The sequence below is a fragment of the Mauremys mutica genome, unplaced genomic scaffold (assembly GCF_020497125.1).
Source record: "Mauremys mutica isolate MM-2020 ecotype Southern unplaced genomic scaffold, ASM2049712v1 000065F_np12_subseq_1:104380_obj, whole genome shotgun sequence".
NCBI lineage: Eukaryota > Metazoa > Chordata > Testudines > Geoemydidae > Mauremys > Mauremys mutica.
The window spans coordinates 5775-29459 of record NW_025422824.1 but is presented as its reverse complement, the minus strand read 5'-3'; the positions used below and the strand labels follow the sequence as shown (position 1 = coordinate 29459).

The 23685-nt window shown below is 40.2% G+C and overlaps 1 protein-coding gene across 1 annotated transcript in view; it reads right to left on the bottom strand.

The window, feature by feature from the left end:
• The window catches only part of LOC123356942 (MORN repeat-containing protein 1-like), a 93480-nt gene extending 69997 nt beyond the window's left edge, over positions 1–23483 (bottom strand). Inside the window, exons 1-6 of the mRNA XM_045000201.1 lie at positions 23340–23483; positions 18954–19025; positions 16870–16968; positions 15463–15573; positions 14052–14142; positions 11513–11600 (exon numbers count right to left, since the gene is read on the bottom strand). Coding sequence (XP_044856136.1) covers positions 11513–11600; positions 14052–14142; positions 15463–15573; positions 16870–16968; positions 18954–19025; positions 23340–23415 — 537 coding nt within the window. The 5' untranslated portion in view covers positions 23416–23483. The remainder of the gene's footprint in view (positions 1–11512; positions 11601–14051; positions 14143–15462; positions 15574–16869; positions 16969–18953; positions 19026–23339) is intronic.
• Between the last annotated feature and the right edge of the window lie 202 nt (positions 23484–23685).

Here is a 23685-nt window from a genome sequence, read left to right as displayed (position 1 = left end):
ATGTAATTAAGCCATCTCTTTCTTTGATTTGCCTTCAGCCTCTCCTTGGCACACTTCCTTGCATCATCCTCTCTTCCAGATGGCATAAGGATGAGAGATAAGTGTTGCTAAAAGTTGCTTAGCAATGCAACACATGCAAGGTTTGGAAATGCTGACGTTCACAGAAGCGCCATCCACACATCACGTGTTGATAAGGACAGCCAAGAGCGTGAACAGCCGGAGCCACAGAAGGGCCCTAAGGAAAACAGCCACCAGTCAGCCAGCCAGCAAGAGAAGGGAGGAAGAGGAAGAAAAAGAGAAACGATCACAAGTTTCCAGACATGGGCTATATTGTGTTTGTTTTTGTTGCCTTTTTGTTTGTAAGTAAAACTCACTGTTCATTGATCTCAATAGGTAGCTCTGCTTTTTAATTTTTTTAATTATTTTTTTAAATTATTTTTTAAACACAATAAGACCATTTTTTTGTACCATTTCCATCAGTTTGCGGAAACCAAAAAATAAACAAAATAGTTCCTGGTTAAAAGTAAATGATCACTAGGAAGAATATTTCTCAGTTAACTATCAGATGAAGAAGGGCCCTTATCCTACTCAGTCAGTAGTAACCAGAATTACAATCTGATATTTTTATAATACCAAAGATTTTTTTGAAGTTCAAACTGAATGTATTCATATGAAATCTATTTTAAATGGAAGTAACAAATATGTTTGATAAGTAGATAAGAACATTTAGCACTTGTACAGGGTAACATTTCCACAGCACCATGTTATAACACTAATCCTCATAACATCCTTGTGAAAGAGGTGTCACCCCCATTTTACGAATAGGGAAACTGAGACACAGAGAGGTTAAGAGATCTGCCCTAATGCACCACAACTTAGAAATAGCTAGCTCCCATTCAACAAAACTTAATCAATAGCAGAATAATTGCATTAGTGTTTTTTGTAATCTACTCGGGGCAGTTGAATGTTATACAGCCTCCTCACTGACAGCACATTTTGATTAATGTGCAGATTTTCTGTTTTGATCTAGGATTTTTTTTTATTTTTTATACTAATTCTTTTCTGCAGTGGTGGGTGGTGGAAAGGTATCTGCTTATGAATAAGGAAAAGGGGTTTTCAATGAATCTCAAGAAACAAGTACTTAATTTTTTATTTCAGGAAGCAATTTCCAGTTAATTGATGGTGTTTCCATTTCTAAATGAGTAGCTATTATACTATTATTATAATTAATTTTGGTTACTTCAGTCTCATCTTGTATGCTACTGACAGTATATTATTTCCATATGATCTAATTTGATTGATAAAAGCCCAAACATCTCCATTATCAAGCTTCAATCCATTGAGACATTTTCATTTGTATAGGAGTTTTCTTATTCAGTAGGCTAATATTTCTTTTGCCCTTCAAACAATGATTGAAGGATGCATTGCATTAAATGATTCTGTCATTAGGGGCCAGGTACCCAGCTGGTGTAAATCAGTGTAGCTACATGGAAGCATGCAGAGCTACAGCAATTTATACAACTGACTACTTGGCCCTTTGTTTAGATACTTCATGACTTATTGTACCGATCTTCCTCTTCTTGCAAGCTCTGTTTGACAGAATGTTATAATTTATCCACAACAATTCCAAGACCTACACTCTTAGTAGTAATTGATGAATAGCAAAAAGTTTACAATGTTTCATTTTTCCCAGGTGTCAAATAATAACGGCATATCATCCTGGAAAATTATTTAAGTTATATCAGATGATAAAACTGTTCAATGTCCATTTACCAAGCAAGATATCAAGGTTTCAACTGCATTTCACCCTTCCATGAAATAAGCAGTGTACACAATATTCCTTGTATTTAAAAAAAATCAAATATGGGCTGGGGGGGGGGGGGAAGAGGACAATACATCATTGACATCTTCTCTACAGACCTGGCAGACTCCCCACCCAGATCTCAATATAGAAAACATTTTAGTGTCCAAAACTCAATTCCCTTTCCTGAGGTTTTAACTTAAAAACATCTGCCATAAACTTTGTATCTTAAGTTCCCTTCTTAGCTGGCTGTTCTAGAGGTTTTTCCCTGCAGGAGCACCTGTCTCACACGCTAGCCCCTGTCTGGCTTCAAAGACTCTCCACAGTTGATCTTCTTGAGTTGGAACTAATGAGACCTGACTGCTAGGTTGAGTAAGCAAAAGAGCTTTGCTTCTCTGGGTAAAATATCCTGTCACAATACAAAATATTTACCATAAATCCTCATCCTAATCTATTGTATGGTATATACAAATTTGAGTGAACTGAAGGAAGGGGGGGTGAGGAAAGAGCTTTTCTTGGATTACTGGTCTGTATTCCGACACAACTACCGTATTATTGATTACACCCTCCTACTGTCATCTTCTTGTGAATATTGCATTATGCACATGCCTTTGATTGTAACATAAGGTCACGGAGCATTAGAGAGACTGCACATTAATATGTTTGGAAAGTGCCGGTGAACACTGTTGGCAGTACTGGAATACAAATAATAATAAAAAGTTATATTCATGAGTGAAGCAATAGCCAGTGATGCCAACAGCAATTTCAATTTTTATTTACTTAAAAAATTCATTGCTATTTTACCACTGCTGACATTACTGATCTAGGTTGTTTTAATTGCACTCATCACTATGTTACCTTAGTGGCAAACTGGGGATGAGTTTTTACTGTATCTATACATTCTCAGTTTTCCACAGGAATGTGGTATAAATCAGAACTACTGAAATCTGGTAATTTAAATATCGACCAATTAAACTTAAAGAATCTGCATAATTATTGAGGCTATTACTCTTTAAAACAGATAATGAAACTCAAATGGATCTTAGAAAAAACACTGCAGGTGAAAAAGCCCATAAGGCTAGCCACCTGTTTAGCGTAGTTAACAGGTGTATCAAACAGCAGGCCTTCCTCTGGGAAAGAAGACAAACTAAACTCAGCCAAAACACACAAAGCAGCAGCAACAGGGACAGAATGGAACACAGCATCTGCTTACTGGGACCTATGCAGCCACCAAAGAAAGAGGAATCATAGGTAAGAAACACTTTTCATGTGGAAAAATAAATGCTTTAGTTCATTAATCCATGCAAACTTCATATATATTTCATTAGATTGTCTCCCAATCTCAACTGCATCCACACATTCACATGTTCAAACTGAATTCATAAGAATATAGGTCAAGGATGGGAATTTTTATGCCTTGAAGCTTTCAATGCTCTAGTCTTATTATAGATTCTTCAGTATTCCAGTTTAGTTCCTGTGCTCTTACCTCTTGGCAACATTCCTCCCCCAGTGTGAAATTAGTTTTTTATAGTTATGCAGATGATAACCTGAGTTATTTTGCCATTAACAGCTTCCTCCATTAATGTAGTCTTAACTACTGCTTGTTCACCTGATGTTTAATTAAACTGTTGGCTGAGATAAACATTTTTGAAAAATCCAAATGTGCTGTCAGCAGATTGACCCAACCTACTTACTAATTTCTCTCCTTCCAAGGCCTGTCCAAAAGGAAATCCAGCTGCTGCTGTTGTTATTACAGATCAAAAACGCAGAGCACAGATACACCAAATGTAGCATCCATGCCCTTATTCAATCTGTTCTTTGACATCTCAAAAATACTGCCATGTAGAAGTGCTTCCTTTTGTATATTAAAGATTGAAATATTTGTCCATGCCCTTATTTTCCTAAATTGGTTATTTTATGACTGAGCTGATTTGGCTTCTTAGATCCACTCTCCACTCAGCTTCTTCAAAATATTGTCCCAATAAGGACCATAACCTTTCAAAAGCAACCTAGAAAGCCCACCATCTTCATGAGTAAAGCTGTTGTGTGCAAATTGGGTAAAGTCCTAGCTAACTTGCAACAAATAAAGCTTGTGTACATAAGAGTTTTGAATGCCCAAAGATTATGCCAGGAAAATGTACACGCACAAGCTTTCATGGGCAAAACAGAGGCTTGAGATTCCCTTTGCTTGATACAGATAACAAGATTTGTTCTAGCATCATGACTGGTTTTGAATCTTTTCATTGCCTGTACACAATCTCTGATTAGGTTTTGCAAAATGTATTGCTCATTTTTTACAATTCACATCTTGTTGAACTCTTCTATTTTTAAGTGTGTATTCAGCATAGCAAGAGCTGAGCTGTTATTGTATCACGATATCTTCAAACTGTTGGGGCACAGCCTGCCTTTAGATATCTCAACATTTTGAGAGTAAATTTGACCCCAAGTTCTTCATTCCTTGCTTCCAGCAGCAATTGAAAAACCTAGTCTTCAGATATTTTTGTATCTGCTTTCCTAAATTATCTTAACCATATTGTTGGCAGTTTTCTTCCTGGAAGGCATTAAAATACATTGTATAAGAGGTGCTACATACATAAATGATGACTAACTGATCTAAGAATATTCAACCCCCATAATTTTTAATGTAAATAACTACAACTCAAACTAATTTTGCATTAATAACTGCCTAAAATATTAAACAGTGGAAAAATATTTGCTGCAGATTTTCTATACACCTTCAACAGAATCTGTCATAGGATAATTTGTTAAAGCAATTTAGAGAAGAGATTTTCTTCACATGATGAACTGAATGTTCATCTCTAGTTTGCCTAGCCCAAAAAGGTTAGTTGTAATGTGGAATGAACAGGATGATGGGGTTAAGGCAGAGGGGAAAAAACCTCATGGTTTAACAAATGGCACTGTAAGATGTGCAGAGAGGCTTCTAGCTGGGACAGTTCCTATTGACTCTGCCAGTAGGGAAATTCTTTTCAGCTTGCCTGGAAGTGCCATTTAATATAAATCATAAGGGTCACTGAGTTGAAATGTAACTTGGTAACATTCAAGATGTACACACACAAAATTTACAAAGTGGGTGGTATATTCTGCTAGTTGTCTACATCTGCGCTAAAGCCTGGCCACCAGCTGACAAAGGCAAGAGATAGAAAGGATCCTCTCGCCTCCGTAAGGTCACGATGGGTAGTCTTAAAATCTATCATCTATTTTTTCCAATTTGGAATGGAAGAGACAATGCTCACTGTAAACCTGGATGTTAAATGAAACGCCAAAGCCAATGGATAAGGGTGGGTCCACTAATATACATAGGCCTAAGTCCCATTTTTAGGCACCGGTCTGAGCCACAAAACTCACCTAATACTGCAAGTGCCTAAACTCACTTGGTGCCTAGGTTTTATTCCTCTGGGTACGTGTACTGCAGCCTCACTCTTGCCAGCTGGATGCCTATCTTCTGCCTGAGTACGTATGCTGCTGCCTCACGATAGGCATCGGACTGCCTATCTCCTGCCTACACTCGAGTGATTCACAAACTGATAGAAAGGAATTTAGCTGCCCAAGTCACATATGGGCACCCAGCCTGGGAGGCAGCCTCTGAGCATCTCTATTGAATCAGGCCCCTCAGACACGTTCACACAAAACTGCCCAAGGAGTGGGGCAGGAAGAGCAGCAGCTCCCTTATAATCTTTAGCCCTGTGAATAGGGTACTCACCCAGGATGTGGGAGACTCCTGGTTTGCATTGCACCCCCACCCATGAAGGGGAGAAGGGTTTTGAACAGGGATTTGCCACCTCTCAGCTGTATGCGCTAATCACTGAGCTATAGGGTATTCTGGGGTGGGGCTCCCTCAGTCTCTCCTACTGAAGTTGTTCCACTTTAATCCTCAATTACTTGGGCAAGAGATCGTGTTAGAAAGACTCTAAAACCTAGTGGGTAGGGCACTCACCTGAGAGGTAACAGACCCTTGTTCAAATCCCTTCTCTCCCTCAGGAGGGAGGTGACCTAGGAGTCTCCCATATCCTGCGTAAATATTCTATCCACTAGACTAAATGTTATAAGACAGCGTCTGCCCCTCTGCCGCCATACTTGTCAATCCCTGCACACAACTTAGGTGGCCGAGTGCCTGTCTTCTCTCAGTTTCTGGATCACTAGCAGAGCTAGGAGCCTTCATACAGTTTGGATTTAGCCATATATCTCTATGAGAGGAATGCAGCATCTCCCATGAGGTGGCTTCCCACTTAGCATGCTGGCTTTGATGACTGCAGTCTAAGGTACCTATCTCTTTATTCATTATAGGGAGTCTAGTTCCCTAATTTAGGCTTTGTGAATTGCAGTGTTATTCCTGTAACTTTTCTACACACCTAAAAGTTAGGCATCATAACACTCAATGTTGCAATACCTAAATCTCTTCATTGATCCCACCCTAAATGCCCAAGGCAGACAGGAACATGTTAATTTTGCTATCCTGCATAGGAATGAGGCTTTAGGAGCAGTGTGTGGAAAGAAATTAAACTTGCAACTGTGGAAAGATTTGACCATCTGATTGAGCTGTAAGGTCTAGATCACTAGTCTGACTTGAACAAGGCTTCCAGAAGACTGAGCAGCTCATTCCTAATGACAAGACAATATGTTATAGTTTAACAGTAGACGAAGTTAAACCCTGATAGTAAACTTAACTAAGTTCCTTAGCTTTTAGTGTTTTATAACCACAATATTTATAAAATCTTTAAAGTAGTATGTGTTGGATGAATACTAATAGCAATGTTGGGATTTTTGTTTGTTGTCTGCTCATTTCATAAACTTGCCTAAGAGTCAATTAAAATGCTGAACTAATCAACAAAGTATTGTTGATAGAATTGTTAGATATTTTTCCTATCAAACTATTTTTCTGTTTGAGTACATATGCATTGTAAATTAAGTACACTACTAAAAACATTTACAACCATGCAGGGGCAGTCCAGGATAATGTAAGCAAATCATACTTTGGGGAGTTTAAGAGATCAATCTGTAAACAAATGTTAGAGAGCCACCTAGTGGTGCAAATAATGCATAAGCTACACTCATTTATCAAAAATGCCAAGCCACTTAAGTACTCCCTTCTTATTGCCAGTTGGCAATGTTTCGTAACAACATGGATAGGCCACATGTACCTAAGACCAGAAACATACTGGTAATAGTGCATTTTTTGTTAATAGTTTCCATATCTAATTCAAACTCATTTGTCCTATTGAAAAGCAACAAAGAGTCTTGTGGCACCTTACAGACTAACAGATGTATTGGAGCATAAGCTTTCGTGAATCTGACAAAGTGGGTATTCACCCACGAAAGCTTATGCTCCAATACATCTGTTAGTCTATAAGGTGCCACAGGACTCTTTGTTGCTTTTTACAGATCCAGACTAACACGGCTACCCTGCTGATGCTTGTCCTATTGATTATATTCCAAAAAGTGGTGTATATTCATGGAAATAATACACAAAGATTTTTTTTTAAAAAAAGCATACATGGAAATGAGGGTAGGGAGAAGAATTACGGTGTTCATTTCTATTCAACTGAGAAACACACCTTTAACTGAAAAGGCAAAGAATTCTCAGCACAGGAACACTGATATCAAACAGAGAACAGTATGGAAGGCATGGCTAATTATATACCATATTTGCATGATATAAAATAACACACTGATTAACTTTATATTATTGGAATTCGGTGGAGATTTAGTGCTCGAGTGGGAGGAGGGATGCCAACCGTATTTTTGGCTAGAGCCAGGTAGTAAGCACAGGTGTTGTACAACCTTCCCCATACAGTTCAGATCACCAGCCTCACTTCTGCTCCTTGGTTGTCAAATTCCAGGCTCCTCTTTGGAGGTGAATACTAGTAATACTCTATAATGCCTCATTAATTGTGTGTGTTGTAGGGGCTAGTATTTGAAGAGGCCAAGTATTCACTATGGTCTAAAATTAGACCACTAAAATCAGTTTCAAAAGGAAATAGTTTGATGCCTAGGATTCAAAAATCTGAAAATTCCTGAATTTAAGAAACACTGTCTTGGAATAAAAGATACACTCCCACTATAAACACAATAGAACAATTGGACTAGGCTTGCAGCTCTGGAGAGCAACTTCTCCATCAAATGGAGATGCAGAAACCCACAAAATAAACATACTGCAGAGTCCTGATATTGCATCGTGATCTTAGTAGTATGACACTGAACTGCTGGAATGCTAAATTTTCAAGTGTGGATACATCACAATGAAAACATTTCCCTGGACCGTCAGGACATCATACTGCAATTACTTTGCAGATCTCTTCTTCCCCGTTTGGCACAATCGCCTCCCGACTCTAAGTATATGCTTAAATACTTTGCTGAATCAGACCTAGGAGAGATCCTGGTGACTTCTCTCCAATTATCCAGCACTCCCCTGCACACTGCTTCACATGCATCAGGCAGCGTTCCATTCAGTGTGCCGGGCATCAGGCAACCCATTTGCAGCTGCAATCAAACCCTGAGCTCCTCCAGCATCTCATGCAGAGACAGTCAATATGACACTAGAGCTACAGTTTGAGTATCTCTGGGATAGCCCAACCCCACAATCTTTAAAACAGACATACGAAATCCTTTGCTTTACTAGGAAAGTCATGTTTCCCTTCCTAAGACAAAGTCAATTGAGTACCCACATACGGATTTGCCTATTTCCTGAGCTGAATTTCTCTAAAAACTTGTACATCTGAGATATTTTTTTTTTTTTATTTCTATGTACAGTCTTGTAGTTGTTTTGCACATTAGCTTTCAGTGTCTGAAAAGCTGAATTTTAGAACTACACCCAATGTAAATTCATACAGGACTACACTTGCATCCCTATAGACAAAGACTATGCCTACTCTACAAGCACTACAGCAGCAGCATTGCAGCTACGCCGCTGTAGCACTGTAATGCAGACACATGCCATAGCACCGGAAGGGTTTTTGCCAATCACTGTAAGTAAGTCCACCCCCTCCAGAGGCGATAGCTAGGTGGATGGAAGACCCAGTTGACCCAGTTGTGTCTACACTGGGACTTAGGTCGGCTTAACTATGTCTCTCATGGGTGTCAATTTTTCACACCCAAGTGACATATCTAGATCAACCTACGTTTTAGGTGTAGACCTGGCCTAAGGCTCTAAACTAGTAAAACAGATACATAAAACAGTGAATACATTACAACATGCCACAAAAAAGTATTCTTCCATATGCTAGTCTACCCCCCTCCCCTTAAAATGTTAACTTCTAAAAGTATTGTTAGGATAAGGGTATTAGTAGAGTTATTTGAAGTTTAAAAAACTGAGAAAGATCTTTGACCAAAACAAACAAACACACACACACACACACACACACACACACACAAATTCTTCTTCTAGGAGGGAGAGAGGAAAAATTGTCATATCCCCTCAGATTAACCCCACTAACATTTTGGAGAATGTGAACGAGGCATACATGTTTACAGACAAATAGAAATTGCTCCAGCTGATTATCTAATTTCCTACATTAATGCATGAGTGGCATTTCTGTACTTCCTGAACAATAAGACACAACAGACTATGCGTTGTGATGCATAGCCAGATTGCTTAATGTTGTTGTGGTCACACTGTATCTGCACTTCCATTTTTGTCAAACTTCTTCACAAAAGGCCCTACTCAGTGGGACTCTTCTTGATGGTCTTCAATGTGAGTTGGATCAGGCTCAAAGTCAATTAAAAAGAGAGAGAGAGAGACTCAGAAGATGAAAACAGAGCTTGCTTTCGGACATTTGCTTTGGATGGAAAACCTTTTGGGTTTAGACACTAAACATTATGTAACTGAGCTGTAAAACAGAGCAATAGACAGCCACAGATCACTCCAAGAAGGAAAATTAGCCACATAATACTATATCTCAATTATTCCCTAAGAAATGATACAGTAGCAGAGAAAAAAATAATTTTTATATTGTTTTTAAATACTGTTTTTATTTTAAATGAAGAAGAACACTTTGAAGCCTAAGACACTGCTGGATCACAACCCTGTCTCTTCAGACACTGGCGGTGTAAAACAAGTTTCAGGGAAGTGATTTTTTTTTTTTAAACAAATAAAGGTCCTATATTACATACACACATAAAACGGCCCTGGTTCAGATCCTCAGCAGCTCAAATTTAAAACTGGAGACTTTTTTTTAAGCCTCCAAACATTCTATAATTGCAATAACAAAACTCTATGCCTGATTTATTGTATAATTATTCACATCTATACATGATATGATGGCACTTGGTCTTCAGCCTCTTGCCTGACAATGCACCTATTTGTGAGTTATTACAAAATAATTCACACCCTGCCATATCTTATTGCTTCATTTACACTGGAAAAATACTCACCTTTCTATGTTGGAATATTGACTTCCTAAGCAACTGAATACCTCTTATTATAAAAAGAGGTGACCGGGCATCTTCTAATTTCTTTTAATCAGCATTTGTTACTAGGCTGTCGTTTATATTATGGACAAACCCATCAAATATAATAGAATCTCACGTATATATTGGGCGCAGAGTCAGAAGAGAAAGGGCTTAATTCTGCCCTGCTGTAACCCTGGTATAAACTCCATCTGTTTACACTGAGCCCTGATTCTGTTTTCACCTACACTGGTGAAAATAAGGAGCAATTCCACTAAACTCAGTTGTCTTACTAGTATAAAAGTGAGAGGAAAATTGGGCCCCATCGCTGAATTTGGTGCTAGATTTCATTCTTTTTCCATTTTCTACCAAACTAATTTCTCCTTCTCTGGTTTAGCAGCAAGTGAAACATTTGGCATGCAATTTTTTGGGCCTTTGCAATTCATGCTACACTGGGATAGAATTTCACAGCACTGAAACCACTTGACCATACCATTGTCATATTTGAAATGAATCAAAGATGCTACTGGGTTCCTTTGTTTTTTTAAATTCCTCCAATGTATGTACAAATGATTGGAGTATAAATATATACAACCTGATTCTCCACTATCTTGCATCTTGTATAACCATTTACACTTCTGCAAAGTTAGGGGAAAATATTACCAGGTGTATTTGAGCAGAGACATATCACTTGGTAGCACTCAACACACACTTTGGTGCTAGGCAGTGGAGAATCAGGCCCATTCTACAGCAAAACTGTAATAACACTGTTTATGAGTGGCATCTTACAATTGCTTAAGTGTCACTATACATACTGTAACTATCTGTTTTCTGTGAATATTCATATGCACAATGGTTGTGGAGACAAAAATGTCATGGTGCGTTTATATGGATTTTCACAACAAAAGTGAATTATTCATTAACTCATCCTGTTTATAAAATTTTCAGGTGTCCAACCAGGCAGCAGAAGTAATACTGTCTTAACGGACCGGCCATACAGAGCAAATAGCTATTTGTAAATCACTAATATTCCAGTAGTCCTAGGGAATAATTCCCAAATAATTATGGCTGAATTGGATTTACATAAAAATAGTAGAATAATGTCAAGTAACCCCAAAATGATATTCTACTAATGGATAATTCATGATCAAAAACAGGCTAAATTTTTCAAAGGAACTGACTGCTGTGAATAGTATGTCCAGCTCTAGTCATGAAGTTTCTGGGCTATTCACCTGAAGCACCCTGTACAATCCTCTTTTGTGCTTTCCTAGTTACAGCACTATTGCTTCTCATGTCCTCTTTATATACCTCATATACAGTTCCATCGGCACAGTGCAGCACCCCATGACCCTGTTGCTGGTCCAGGATCCAGTCTCCTTCATACTTATCACCATTCCTGAAACAACCAACCAGGAGAAAATTCTTAATGTTTATATTATCTATCAAGTCACAAAACATGTAATGTGCTATCCTGGAAAACCAGGGCTTGTGAACCTGCAGGATAAGCCATTAAAAGTAAACAGCAGCAGATAAGCATCGTCACAGAGAAGTCAGCACAATAATGCCCACAACCTTCAACTGGCACTTCCTCTGGGAAGCAGGCGACCATCTGGAAGTGCTTAACTCAGCCAGCTCCCATCACTGGCCTTCAAACCCTTTTCACCTCAGAGACAGACAATGGATGATACATTGCATGAGTTAGTTCTACAGGAGACCCTTTCCTTTATTCCCTGATTGAGTCTGATCTGCGAGGTGCCTTCTGAGAAGTGCTCACAAACATGGAGCCATTTGTGAGTCAGAGGCACAGGTAAGGTACAGCTCGTTTTGCAACCAAGGTAAGCCAACAGGTAGCAGACTGTTATTAACCCTATTAACAGAAGTCCTCTATAGTTCCTTAGTGGGTAAGAATGATTGATCCGCTTCTACCATGCTGTCAAGCCCTTTCTGGTATTGTTATTCTTCTTTCAATTGTATGCTTACTTATACGCTGGTATGTGATAAGTGGGGGCTACTATCCATGCACAGCCAATATAGAAACAGAAAACAGAAAAACAAAGTGCAAAGCATAAGCACAGGGCCTAATCCAAATCCCACTGAAGTCCATGATAAGATTACCACCTTGACTTCAGAGGCTTTAGATATATCCAAAGTGTAAATTAGTTTTGCTGAACTATCTTTTGACTCTACAGCCATTGGTACATGGAGTCTCGGCAACTAAAACTTCAGGAATCAGAATTCCGGCCAAATAAAACCTTAATTTAGCAATTCCTGTTCACACAGAAAGCCACTGATAGTAATGCTCAAGCATGATTTTTGGTGAGGCTGACCTTCTTTGTAAATACAGTATACTGTATTTAGATAATCACATTACTTTTGAAAGTTTTTTTTTTACCTAAAAAACAAAAAGATGTTAACAAGTGGCAGATCCAGAGCTAAAATCAGTTATTGACAGAGCTGTGTGTTACTGGCATAGCTAAAGCAGTACCACAGTGAAGTACTGATGATTTACAAGCAATTACAGCAGCAATGCTTACACTGGGATTGCAAGCATTTCCTGTGTAAATTCATCTTTTTAGAAGTTCAATATCTCATCTTAGGCTATAGACTGAAACGCCACATATAAAATCTTAGCCACATGAATTCGACATTTATCTTTAAGATACAGCAGTACTAATTAGTTTAAAAAAAAAAAAGCCTTTTGACATTCTTGTAATTTCAATATAGCTTTTGTATTTCACTCTGAAAACCTAAAACCCTTTATGCACTGGCAGGGAAATCGAGGTCATTTATTTCATGTATGGAAGCAGATTATGTCTTTTTAAAGAACCCATTCAGAAAGTCCATCAGTAGTGCATGTGGACTTGGTACCAGGGGTGGCTCCTGGCCCCAGCACGCCAAGCGCGTGCTTGGGGCAGCATGCCGCAGGGGGCGCTCTGCCGGTCGCCGGGAGGGCGGCAGGCAGCTCCGGTGGACCTCCCACAGCCGTGCCTACAGAGGGTCCGCTGGTCCCGTGGCTTCGGAGGACCTCCCACAGGCGTGCCTTCGATGGAGCCGCGGGACCAGCGGACCGTCCACAGGCACGTCTGTGGGAGGTCCACTGGAGCCGCAGGACCAGCGGACCCTCCACAGGCACGTCTGCGGGAGGTCCACCGGAGCCGCGGGACCGGCGACCGGCAGAGCGCCCCCCGGGGCGTGCCGCCGTGCCTGGGGCGGTGAAATGGCTAGAGCCACCCCTGCTTGGTACATATGTCCAACAGCTGAACACCAATTCAAACAAAACTCTGCCCGGCTTCCATGCTGAGGAAGTCCATGCAATGCCTCAAAAAAGAGATGAAAAACCAACTTCCAAACCTTGCATAGGTTTTCATGGTGTGGAACCTGCATGGATTGTTTTTGCTTAATTGGATCCAAAGAATCTCTATGTACAATATTCATTAGCTGGACAGAGAGTAATAACTCCAAAAGGGATCAGGCAAATGACAGTGTGCTTGAGACAATTTTTAAACTTTCAACATTTCCACAGAAGTTTTTCTTGTTTTGATTTAATAAAACAAGGACAATAAAAATGGCACTAAGAGTTTGTGGTTTAACACAAATGTAATAAAATTCAGTATTAAGCGCAAACTTAAATATTGGAGAAGATGTTGTTATAAGAAGACCTTGTTATAAGGTCTCAATGAAAGGATCATCTTTTATACATGCAAAATGTGAACTGCTAGATCTAGGCATAACAGGGTGAGTTTCACCTTAACTCACTTTCCCAATTTTTGCATGTTTAATCCAGACCCTAAATGTTATATTAACAAGAGCAAAACAATACAATAATATAATAAGATTAAAAACTTACTTGAAGGTCATTTTCCCTCCTCCATGTTTCTTATTATTGTAAAAGGTTCCTTGATAAGTTTGTCCATCCTTGTCGACAAGTAATCCATGTCCTAAATAATAATAAATAGAAAATCTACAACAGACACCAACAATCTCTAGAGGCAGGAAATATCCTTACATATCCCTGCAATAAAATCCCTTAATATGTGTTTTTTGAATATAGTTAACTTCTAAACTGCACAGAAAATATCTACTTCAAACTCAGGGCACAGCCAATTGATGAAGGTTTAAGCAAAAAAAACAAACAAACAGTTTGGGTTTTAATTATCCAAAGTTTTTTCAACAACATCTGACCTAATTTGTAGTCCATCCAAAGTTTTTTCAAACTTTGGTGGACTACATATTAGGTCAGATGTTGTTGTTTATTTCAGTGGCACCCCTATGTGCTAGGTGCTGTAAGAACTAACGCTCTGATCCTACAGAAAGACATACACACACTTAACTTTTATGCATTGAGAATAGTCCCATTAAAATCATCAGAGCTACTCACAGTGTCTCTAGTCAAGTAAGTGGCCATGTCCCCCAAATCTGAACATTCTATGGACTCAGTCCTGCAAACAATTACACAGGTGAGTAGTTTGACTTCAATGGGATTAATTGCATGCATAAATAGGACTACTCACGCATGCAGAGTTACTCATCTCTGCAAATAATTGCATGATCAGGCCTTTTGTTATCTCAAAAAGATCACCACACATTTTGCAGGAAAACCTATCTAGTTCTAGCTGAATAAATATAAGAATGGGTTTACTTCAGATCTCCAGAAGTTTGTGTTATACTTAGTCTCATCATCCCAAATGTTCCCTCTACCAGGCTCCAGCCAATTAAAGTGTAAACACAGTCAGTGACAAATTCAGTTGTAGTGTAAGCAAGTGCAATTGAACTCAAATTAAGTCAATGGAGTTGTACTTAATCTGAATTTGGCCACCAAAATGCACAAATCCTTGGTTTAATCTGTTGTGAATGAACTTTTCTAACTAAGTCTGCTCTGCTTGAGACACCCTTGGTGGTAGGGGAAGGGAGACAGAGTGAAGGGATTTTACCCCAATTAGTAAATAAGGCCTATTTCAGGAAGATACATGTGATTAATGTTAAGTGCACATAATCCACTGAATTTAATGGAACCACTTACATGCTTAAAGTTAGGCCTGAGCCTTCCTGAATCAGAGATTGTCTACTATTCTGTGTGTATAATACCTAGCACAATAGGTCCCCATTCTTGGTAGATTCTTAGGCACTGCTGTCATAAATGTGATTAATAATGGATAAAATAAAATAATAATAATAATAATCATCATCATCAAAAAAAATCAGGACCTCAGTTACCTTAGAGTGAATTTTAATCAGTTTCCTCTCAGACTTTAATTTACCTTCTCTCATTCCATAGGAGAACTCCCCTTCATATTTCCCACCGTCTTTGTACTGCATAACCCCATGTCCATGGAGCTCTCCAGAAACGAACTGACCTGAATAAGTGTTTCCTGCAAGCAAATATATGAGAAAGTAAAGTGGAAAAAAGAAATAATAGCTGTGTCAAATGTGGTTTAATACTTTTTTTTTTTTTAAAGTCTAAGGTGTGCTAATAAAGAAAGGTTCCTACTGTACCTTTCTTACAGAGCAGTGGTAGAAGGTATTTTAAAAGTCATAAAATGAATAATTAATAATGGCTTTTTATTATCAGTACAGTCAAATGAAGAAAAAACCTGTTCATTAGGTCTTTATCTTAAAACTAATGAATCATAATCCATATTCCTTCAGGTCTTTAAAACTGAGGCATCTTAAAAATGGCAGTGACTTGTTAAAAAAGATTCATAATATGTTCTTTTATGGTTAAGAAATGTATAAAAAGTACTTTAATTTCATAGTCAACTTAACAGCTTTTTGATGGCATGTAGTCATTCAAATCTTCTGTATGAAGCCTGGGAAATCAGGAGCTTGGTACTAAAAATACAGTACTGTACAGTGAATTTGTCCGTGCCTATACCATCTCAGAATGAAAAATAACTATATTTTTCTGTCAAGTTTTTACCCTATTTATTCATAGAATAAAAAGGTTACATGGACTCCACCCCATACCCGCTACATGCCAGCCACCAGAGACTGCCAATCACAAGGGCTGGGGGTAGAAGGGAAGTGACTTACCCTCAGGTCAAAAAGGAAGCAGAGGTGAGGACTTACAATTCCTTCCCATAGTATCTTCTGGGACAGCACAATTACATGATGCCCCACATTTAGGGCTGAACTTAAATAATTTTTTATGAGCTACTCCTTACCCAAGAGTTTCTTGCTATTCAAGAAAGGAAAAAGGAGAGGTGTGCCAGCTGGGGTATAGGTTCATTGACACATCCATATGTGAGAACATACACAAGATCTGATCACTAATCACAGGGTGATTCATCCTTTACTTTCTTACAATATTAGGGCTGAAGGAGTTTGATGCAGGTGTAAGGATATGCCTGTGTGGAAATCCTTCCAGGACTGAGATCCTTATCGTCAAAGGTAAGAGACATGCGTCTGGTTTACACCATTACCCCTCGCCCACTATTAAATGCACTTTGCTTGGAGTTAACTAAAAGTCAACATAAACCAGTATAAAACAGCAAACACATGAAAACCCAAAAAATAGGATTTACAATGGAAACCCAGACAAAACTCTTATTTAAAGCAAAGCAAGGTGGCAATTTACAATATAGATAGGTATCAAATGTACTTTTTTCTTGTAAAAAGATAAAATTTATATTAAAAGAATATGGTGTGTTCCAGGGAAAAGAACTAACCTGTAGATGCCCAGTATCGCAATCCATTTCCCATAATTTCTCCATCTACAAACTCGCCTTCATAATAACTCCCATCCTTAAATAACAGTTTACCATGACCTACGAAACAATATGTTAGTTCAAATGAGTGACAAAAAAAGACTTCTTATAATCTCAGAGACACTACATCTAATTGTTTGAGCAGTAAAGCGAGAATCAGGGCTTCTGAATTCCATCCTCAGCAATTTGTGTGACTCACTGTGCAGCCCTGGGCAAGCTACTGCCCCATTCTGTGACTTGATTTACCTGTCTGCAGAAAGGAGATAAATCTACTTAGAATCATAAGGATAGATAAATCAAGGAGATAAATCTACTTATCTTACAGGGGCTTTGTGAGACTTATTTAATGCCTTTAAAGAATCTTAATCTATTTTAGGCATTCCTAACATTTATCAAAATAATGTTTAGGCACCTAGTCTCTTGATGAAAGGAAGTGCAGAAGTACAAAGCATTGTATGTGTAGGGTGAAAACCTGGACTCAGTGAAGTCAATTGGAGGCTTGCCATTGACTTCATTGGGGCCAGGATTTCATCTCTAGAGGTTGTACATTTTGGAAGACAAGGACATTGTTTTCATACCAGTCTGTAAGCACCTAATATAAGGTTGCAAATATACTAGATTCTCATTATTTGTACGAAGACAAAAGAAAGAAAGTTATTGTTTTTTTGTTTTATTTGTAAAATATAAACAAAAGTTTTAGAGAACAGTCAAGTGACACTTGTTTCCAGAAGATGAGAGAACACTTAGTTGAGCTCTTGAACAACAATATTCTTAACTCCTTATTCCTCACATATTTCTAGCAGTTAAACACTGAATGATTACGTATGATGCACCCAATTCAGAAAGAAGTAAAGACTCTTTCAAGTGTGCTGGAACATGAGCAGGCACATATGACACACAGTGAGGAAGGAGCGAGGATAACACCCATTCCAAGGATATAATGGACTACACAAAGGGATCTATGAAGAGTAGGGTGAAGGGGCAGTTTCTCTGTTACTAATTTGTGGCCTCTGGCCAAAAGGCTCTGTTCACCTAAAAGGATTTATACCTTTCTATATTCTTTCCTCTTGTTACAATTCTGGCTAAGCAGAGCTCTTTGTGGTGGATGCTCCATGTAGAGCTTTTCCAGGGCTGACTCTCTGCCAGATTTATGACATCCAAAACCTGTGCATTTGTGGCCCTAGAGTCTATATTTTTACACTTAAGAACTAAAGACTGTGATGTCTTTGACTCCCAGGCACATGTCATGCATATCTGGAAAGTCTTAATAGCTGAATTGATTAAATATGTATTTTATTTTCTATACCCTAGGGACCTTCTTATTTTTCCTTTTTTTAACCTCTTTATAATGGACAAGAATCATCAAAGTACTCAGATGAGTCATTAATCAGCCTCTAGGAGTAATAACATAGATAGATGGAGTTCCCCCACCCCACTTTTCATCCCCTTGCCATATCAGTAAAGTGCCATTAAAGAGCTCAGTGAAGTTGTAAAAGATGGCCATATTCTTCTGGGTGTGACACAGGCCTCCCACCAAGGAATGGGGGCAGGATGAGATGCGTCATAGCACCAGTTCTAAAACAATATGAATCACAATTAAGCTCTGAAGGTAAAATGATTGGAAATCAAGATAACTAACTCGCAAATTTGGAAAAAATGGAAGCATTCATATTTAATTGAATGCATAGCTGTGTTCATCTGGTTGGGTTTCTGCCTTTTGTGTGTGTGACTGGTGAAGAGAATTTCTCTGAACTCCTGAAAACAAGACATTTCTTCCTGGAGGGCTGTTAGACATGAAGGTAACCACAACTGTACTTCACCCCAAAATGTCACTGTTACTTTTCCATTAGTTCCTGTACCTCTTTGCCATCCATGACACCAATTATCACTGTCGCTGCTTCAGTTGCTTAGCAGAGTCATACATAATCTTACTTTAGCTTCAGTATATAAAAGTGTTTCTACAGAAATTTTACAAATTAAAAAAGTTAGATAAGTGAATTAAAATTTCCCTTCATTGTCAATGAACAAAAGCTATCTCCCCTTACCATGTTTTCTTCCTTGTTTCCATTCTCCTTCATATTGAAAAAAAGAATTAGGATAAACATACAGTCCATATCCTGAAAAACAAGACAAATATTAGGTAACAAGAAGAGATTTCTGGAACTATTTAGCTGAATAATAAAAAGTCATACATGAATGCTGAAAGAACTGGTAATAGAAAAGTAATAGTTATTTTCTGTAGATATGTATACACATCTGCATAGACATTTTGTATCTTGAACTATTAAATAACATTTACACCAATATAAACATAGGAATTTGTTTACTATTTACATACACATCTTATAAACATGGACATCTAGATACTACACTGTTGAGCTCATTATAAATGCTTTAGAGTGTATCACCTAATCCATCTATGGAGGCAGTTAGGGGCAGGGGGTCCCAAGAGGAGGTGGTCAGGGGACGAGGAGCAGAGGGCGGTTTGATAGGTGGTGGGAGTCCCGGGGGGCTATCGGGGGCAGGGGTGTGAATAAGGGTCGGGGCAGTCAGGGGACAGGGAGCAGGAGGGTTGCATAGGGAGCAGATGTCCCAGGAGGGGGCGGTCAGGGGACAAGGAGGAGGGGGGGCTGGATGGGTTGGGGGTCCTGGAGGGGGGCAGTCAGGGGGCAGGAAGTGGGAGGGGGCGGGTTCCAGGCTGTTTGGGGAGGCACAGCCTTCCCTAGCCGGCCCTCCATACAATTGTGCAACCCTGATGTGGCCCTCGGGCCAAAAAGTTTTCACACCCCCGGTCCAGACAGACAGACAGAGCCTTCTATCCACTCAGTGCTCCAAAAGACAGACAGACCCCCCACCCCCCAAGTGAGAGCCGCCCTCCTCCTCCTGCTCCCACACACACCCGCCCCTCCTCCCAGCCTGGTGCCCAGACAGACAGACACCCCACACACATACCCCCGGTGCCACACACACACAGACCGACACCCCCCGGTGCCAGACACACACCCGCCCCTCCTCCCAGCCTGGTGCCCAGACAGACAGACACCCCACACACATACCCCCGGTGCCACACACACACAGACCGACACCCCCCGGTGCCAGACACACACCCGCCCCTCCTCCCAGCCTGGTGCCCAGACAGACAGACACCCCACACACATACCCCCGGTGCCACACACACACAGACCGACACCCCCCGGTGCCAGACACACACCCGCCCCTCCTCCCAGCCTGGTGCCCAGACAGACAGACACCCCACACACATACCCCCGGTGCCACACACACACAGACCGACACACCCGCCCCTCCTCCCAGCCTGGTGCCCAGACAGACAGACACCCCACACACATACCCCCGGTGCCACACACACACAGACCGACACACCAGCCCCTCCTCCCGGCCTGGTGCCCAGACAGACCCCCCCGCGCGCACGCGCACACTCTCTCTCTCTCTCTCTCTCTCAGCCCCGCAGACAGACCAGCCCCCCCTCCTTCAGGGCGCGGACAGGCGGACCTGTTCTCGAGTGCGCTGCCAGGCAGACCAACAGCCCCAGCCCCAGCCCGAGCCCGAGCCCTCACCTTCCCGCCGCTGAGCCTTCACCGCCCCTAAGTAACAACCAGGCCTGGGGGCCGCCATCTGCCCTGGGAGTAGCGACGCCAGACCTTGGCAACCGTATCCTGCCGTCCATTGGCTCCCTGGTAGCTAGGGGCGGGACTTCTCCCTCTCCCCCCCCCACCCCCGCGAAGAATGGCATGGCGGGGCGGGGCGGGGCTAGCCCGCTGTACGCATGCGTCTCTCTCCCCCCCGCTCAGCCCCGGGTTTCCAAGGTCTTCCCTGCTGCGTGGCGGCTGGTGACATGCTGGCCAGGCCGGGGGGGAGCATTTTCACTGCCCATCTCCCCCCCGTGGATTTGGGGAAGCACATTCCCAGCTGAGGGGGCGAGTGCTGCAACCTGCCTAGGTTTAGAACTGTTACTGTTATTCTGGGTAAATGATACAGAACAGCCGCACCTGGGGGCCCCTGTCAGGATCCAGACCCCAAATAATGAAAAAAATGGTCCCGGCCCTCAAGAGTTCACAATCTGAGGACCAGATCCTGCAAGCTTGTGCACAGGTAGTACCTGTGCCAGGGGGAGGGTGTTTCTGACTTCACGGGGCCTCCATGTAGGCACAGGAATAAGTGGCCCGATCAGGGTTTAATGAAGTGCAGATACTGCAGTGATGAGGTCCACAGAAATACAAAGAAAGAGAACCACTATTATTTAATATTTACATTAGCAGTATTAACAATGCCAAACATTCAAAAATCATGAGTCAGAACGGAAAAAAAATTATTTGCCTTCTGGTTTTGGAACCTTTAGGGATTAGATTTTAAAGGTTTTGTTTATTTCTTGTTTTTCATCCAACAAACAGGCTGGAAACTTACTTTTTAAAAAAAATGCAAACTAAGATTGTCCTGTAGTCCAAGGAGGACCCTCAACAAATCAGAAATTAAGCAAAATACCAAATATCACAAGACATACGATAAAACTGCCTCTCCTGTGCTAATAGGACAATTTAAACCAGTGAGGTTTGACTATTTCTAATGTAAATTTTAATACTAGGATCTTCATATTCTGATTCCTGCATTGTTTCAAACTTGAAACATGGTTCATTTTGTTTTTTTTACAAGCTCTAAGTGAAAGCATAAGGCAAACCCTCACCCCCAATAGTGGCTGTTGTGGTTAGAAAAGGGAAATTTGAATCAGGGCTCCGCAAATCCATTTCTGGCTCTGCCATTGATTTATTATGTGGTCTTGGAGAAATTACTTTACCTTTCCCCATCTGTATAATTATGATTTATTCTTTGTAATACAGCATTAATACAGAGCCTCTAACAAGCCCCTCTGTGCTTGGGATACTGGATCTAATAATGCTTAGCTACTTCTCAGGTGTATTGTGAGGATATAAACCTTGTAAAATGTTTTGAGATTCTCTGAAGAAAAATGCTATACATGTTTAAAGATATAGTGATGAGTGTGATTTAACTGTCTGGACATAGAGTGGTGCAAACCATTATTACTGTTCCAATACATAATGGGAAATATTTTGGAAATTAAGGTTTAATCAAAGAGCACTGGGTGAGGGATTTTATTATCTCTCTTATAATCCAAGTGTTTTTAAATATATTTATAAAGCTATGTATGTGAAGGGGAATTCTCAACCTAGGAAAGCCAAAATGGTAAGTATTGCACTAAAAGACAGTTAGGTGATCTTAAAAATACTTACTGAAATATAATTTAATGAATTTTATGCCACTTAACTTTTTATGAATATTTTTTAAAATATCTATGTGAAATCTTGTACTTTATTTCTGAGGTGAAACAAAAATATTGCTAGAATCCAGAGACTGCATCAACATACTACTACTTGGGTGACTTTTTTGGCGATGGGGTATTTGAGAGGATTCCTGAAACCTGGAAGAATCCACGTAGTCACAAAGTGACCAACATTTTGCATTCAGAGTCCTTCAAAACCAGTCAGGAAGAAAAGTTTTATTCAATCTTTTTAGGTGTCATTAATATCAGAGCTATAAAGCCAAGGAAAGAATGGTAATTATTTCTGAAGAAAAGTAATTTTGATATATTCTTGTCTAATAAATATTTATATAGCTATCCAAGGTGTTGGAACTGATCACTCTAGTTTTCCTTTAAAAGGGCAAATTTATCGTTTTTTTTCAAGCTCAGAAATGTAGAATACACAGTAGTGCAATATTTCAGTTCAAGAGGCAGATTCAAATAGACATTTTCATAAGGTCACAGTAAAACTTCATAGCATAGTTCTACTCCAAGAAGTGATGATATAAAATTTTTCATTTTCTTACTCAGGAGTTCTGATCACTGCAGATTGAGTCAGATCTACTCACTTGAGTGACAATAGTGAGTAATTTTTTCTCCTGTTAGCCTTGCAAAGATAAAGCAGCTATGGGAGAGGAAACTGAATTCTATTCAGGCTACTGCCTTACCCACACTATTAACCGGGCCCTGCCACTAAAACCTGATTCACGCAGGTGGACTCTTGCACTGCACAGAGCCAGCTGCAGGATCTGGGTCTAAACTGCAACAGTAGTTCCAAATGTTTCCTCTGTTACAAATGTGAGGGGGAAATTTTGTCCCACAGAATGTTTATTACTGGTAATTATGCATACAAAGAAATAATCCCTGTTTGATATTTGGATCCCTTGTTGAGTTTGCTGGTCTTACAGTTAGAAAAAAAACCCATCTTTTTATACTTGTAAACTGAGCAAATGTGATCTCAAATTGAGAGGTGACAAATAGGGAAACCGTGCAAATGCCATATTTCAAGTCATATTACAACTGCACTTTTAGGTAGCAAAACGGTATAGTTTGGAAGAATGGAATGGGGGAAATAACTTGGTGCCTATATTTACTTTACCCCGAATCTCAGATGCATGAAGAGCATGTCTCAGATCACAAAGCGGATAGCATCGCACGTAGGATTTAATCACCATTTTTTATCCTGAACGTTGCTCGTTTGCTGGATGTTCCCAGGGAACAGGGGCTGGGACTGACCCCTCCAGACTCAACCCACTTCTTGCTAATTCCCTCTCATCCTTGTTCAGTGCCTCCTCCCAGCCAGACACCCTCCCCCTAATACTAGGGCCTATAAGCCTAACCCCAGTGCTTAGCCCTCAGCACTAGAGACTGTAACCCCAGTGCCTCTGCAATCCCACCTCCCAGTACCAGCCCCCACCTCCCAGCACTACTCCTCCTCAATCCCT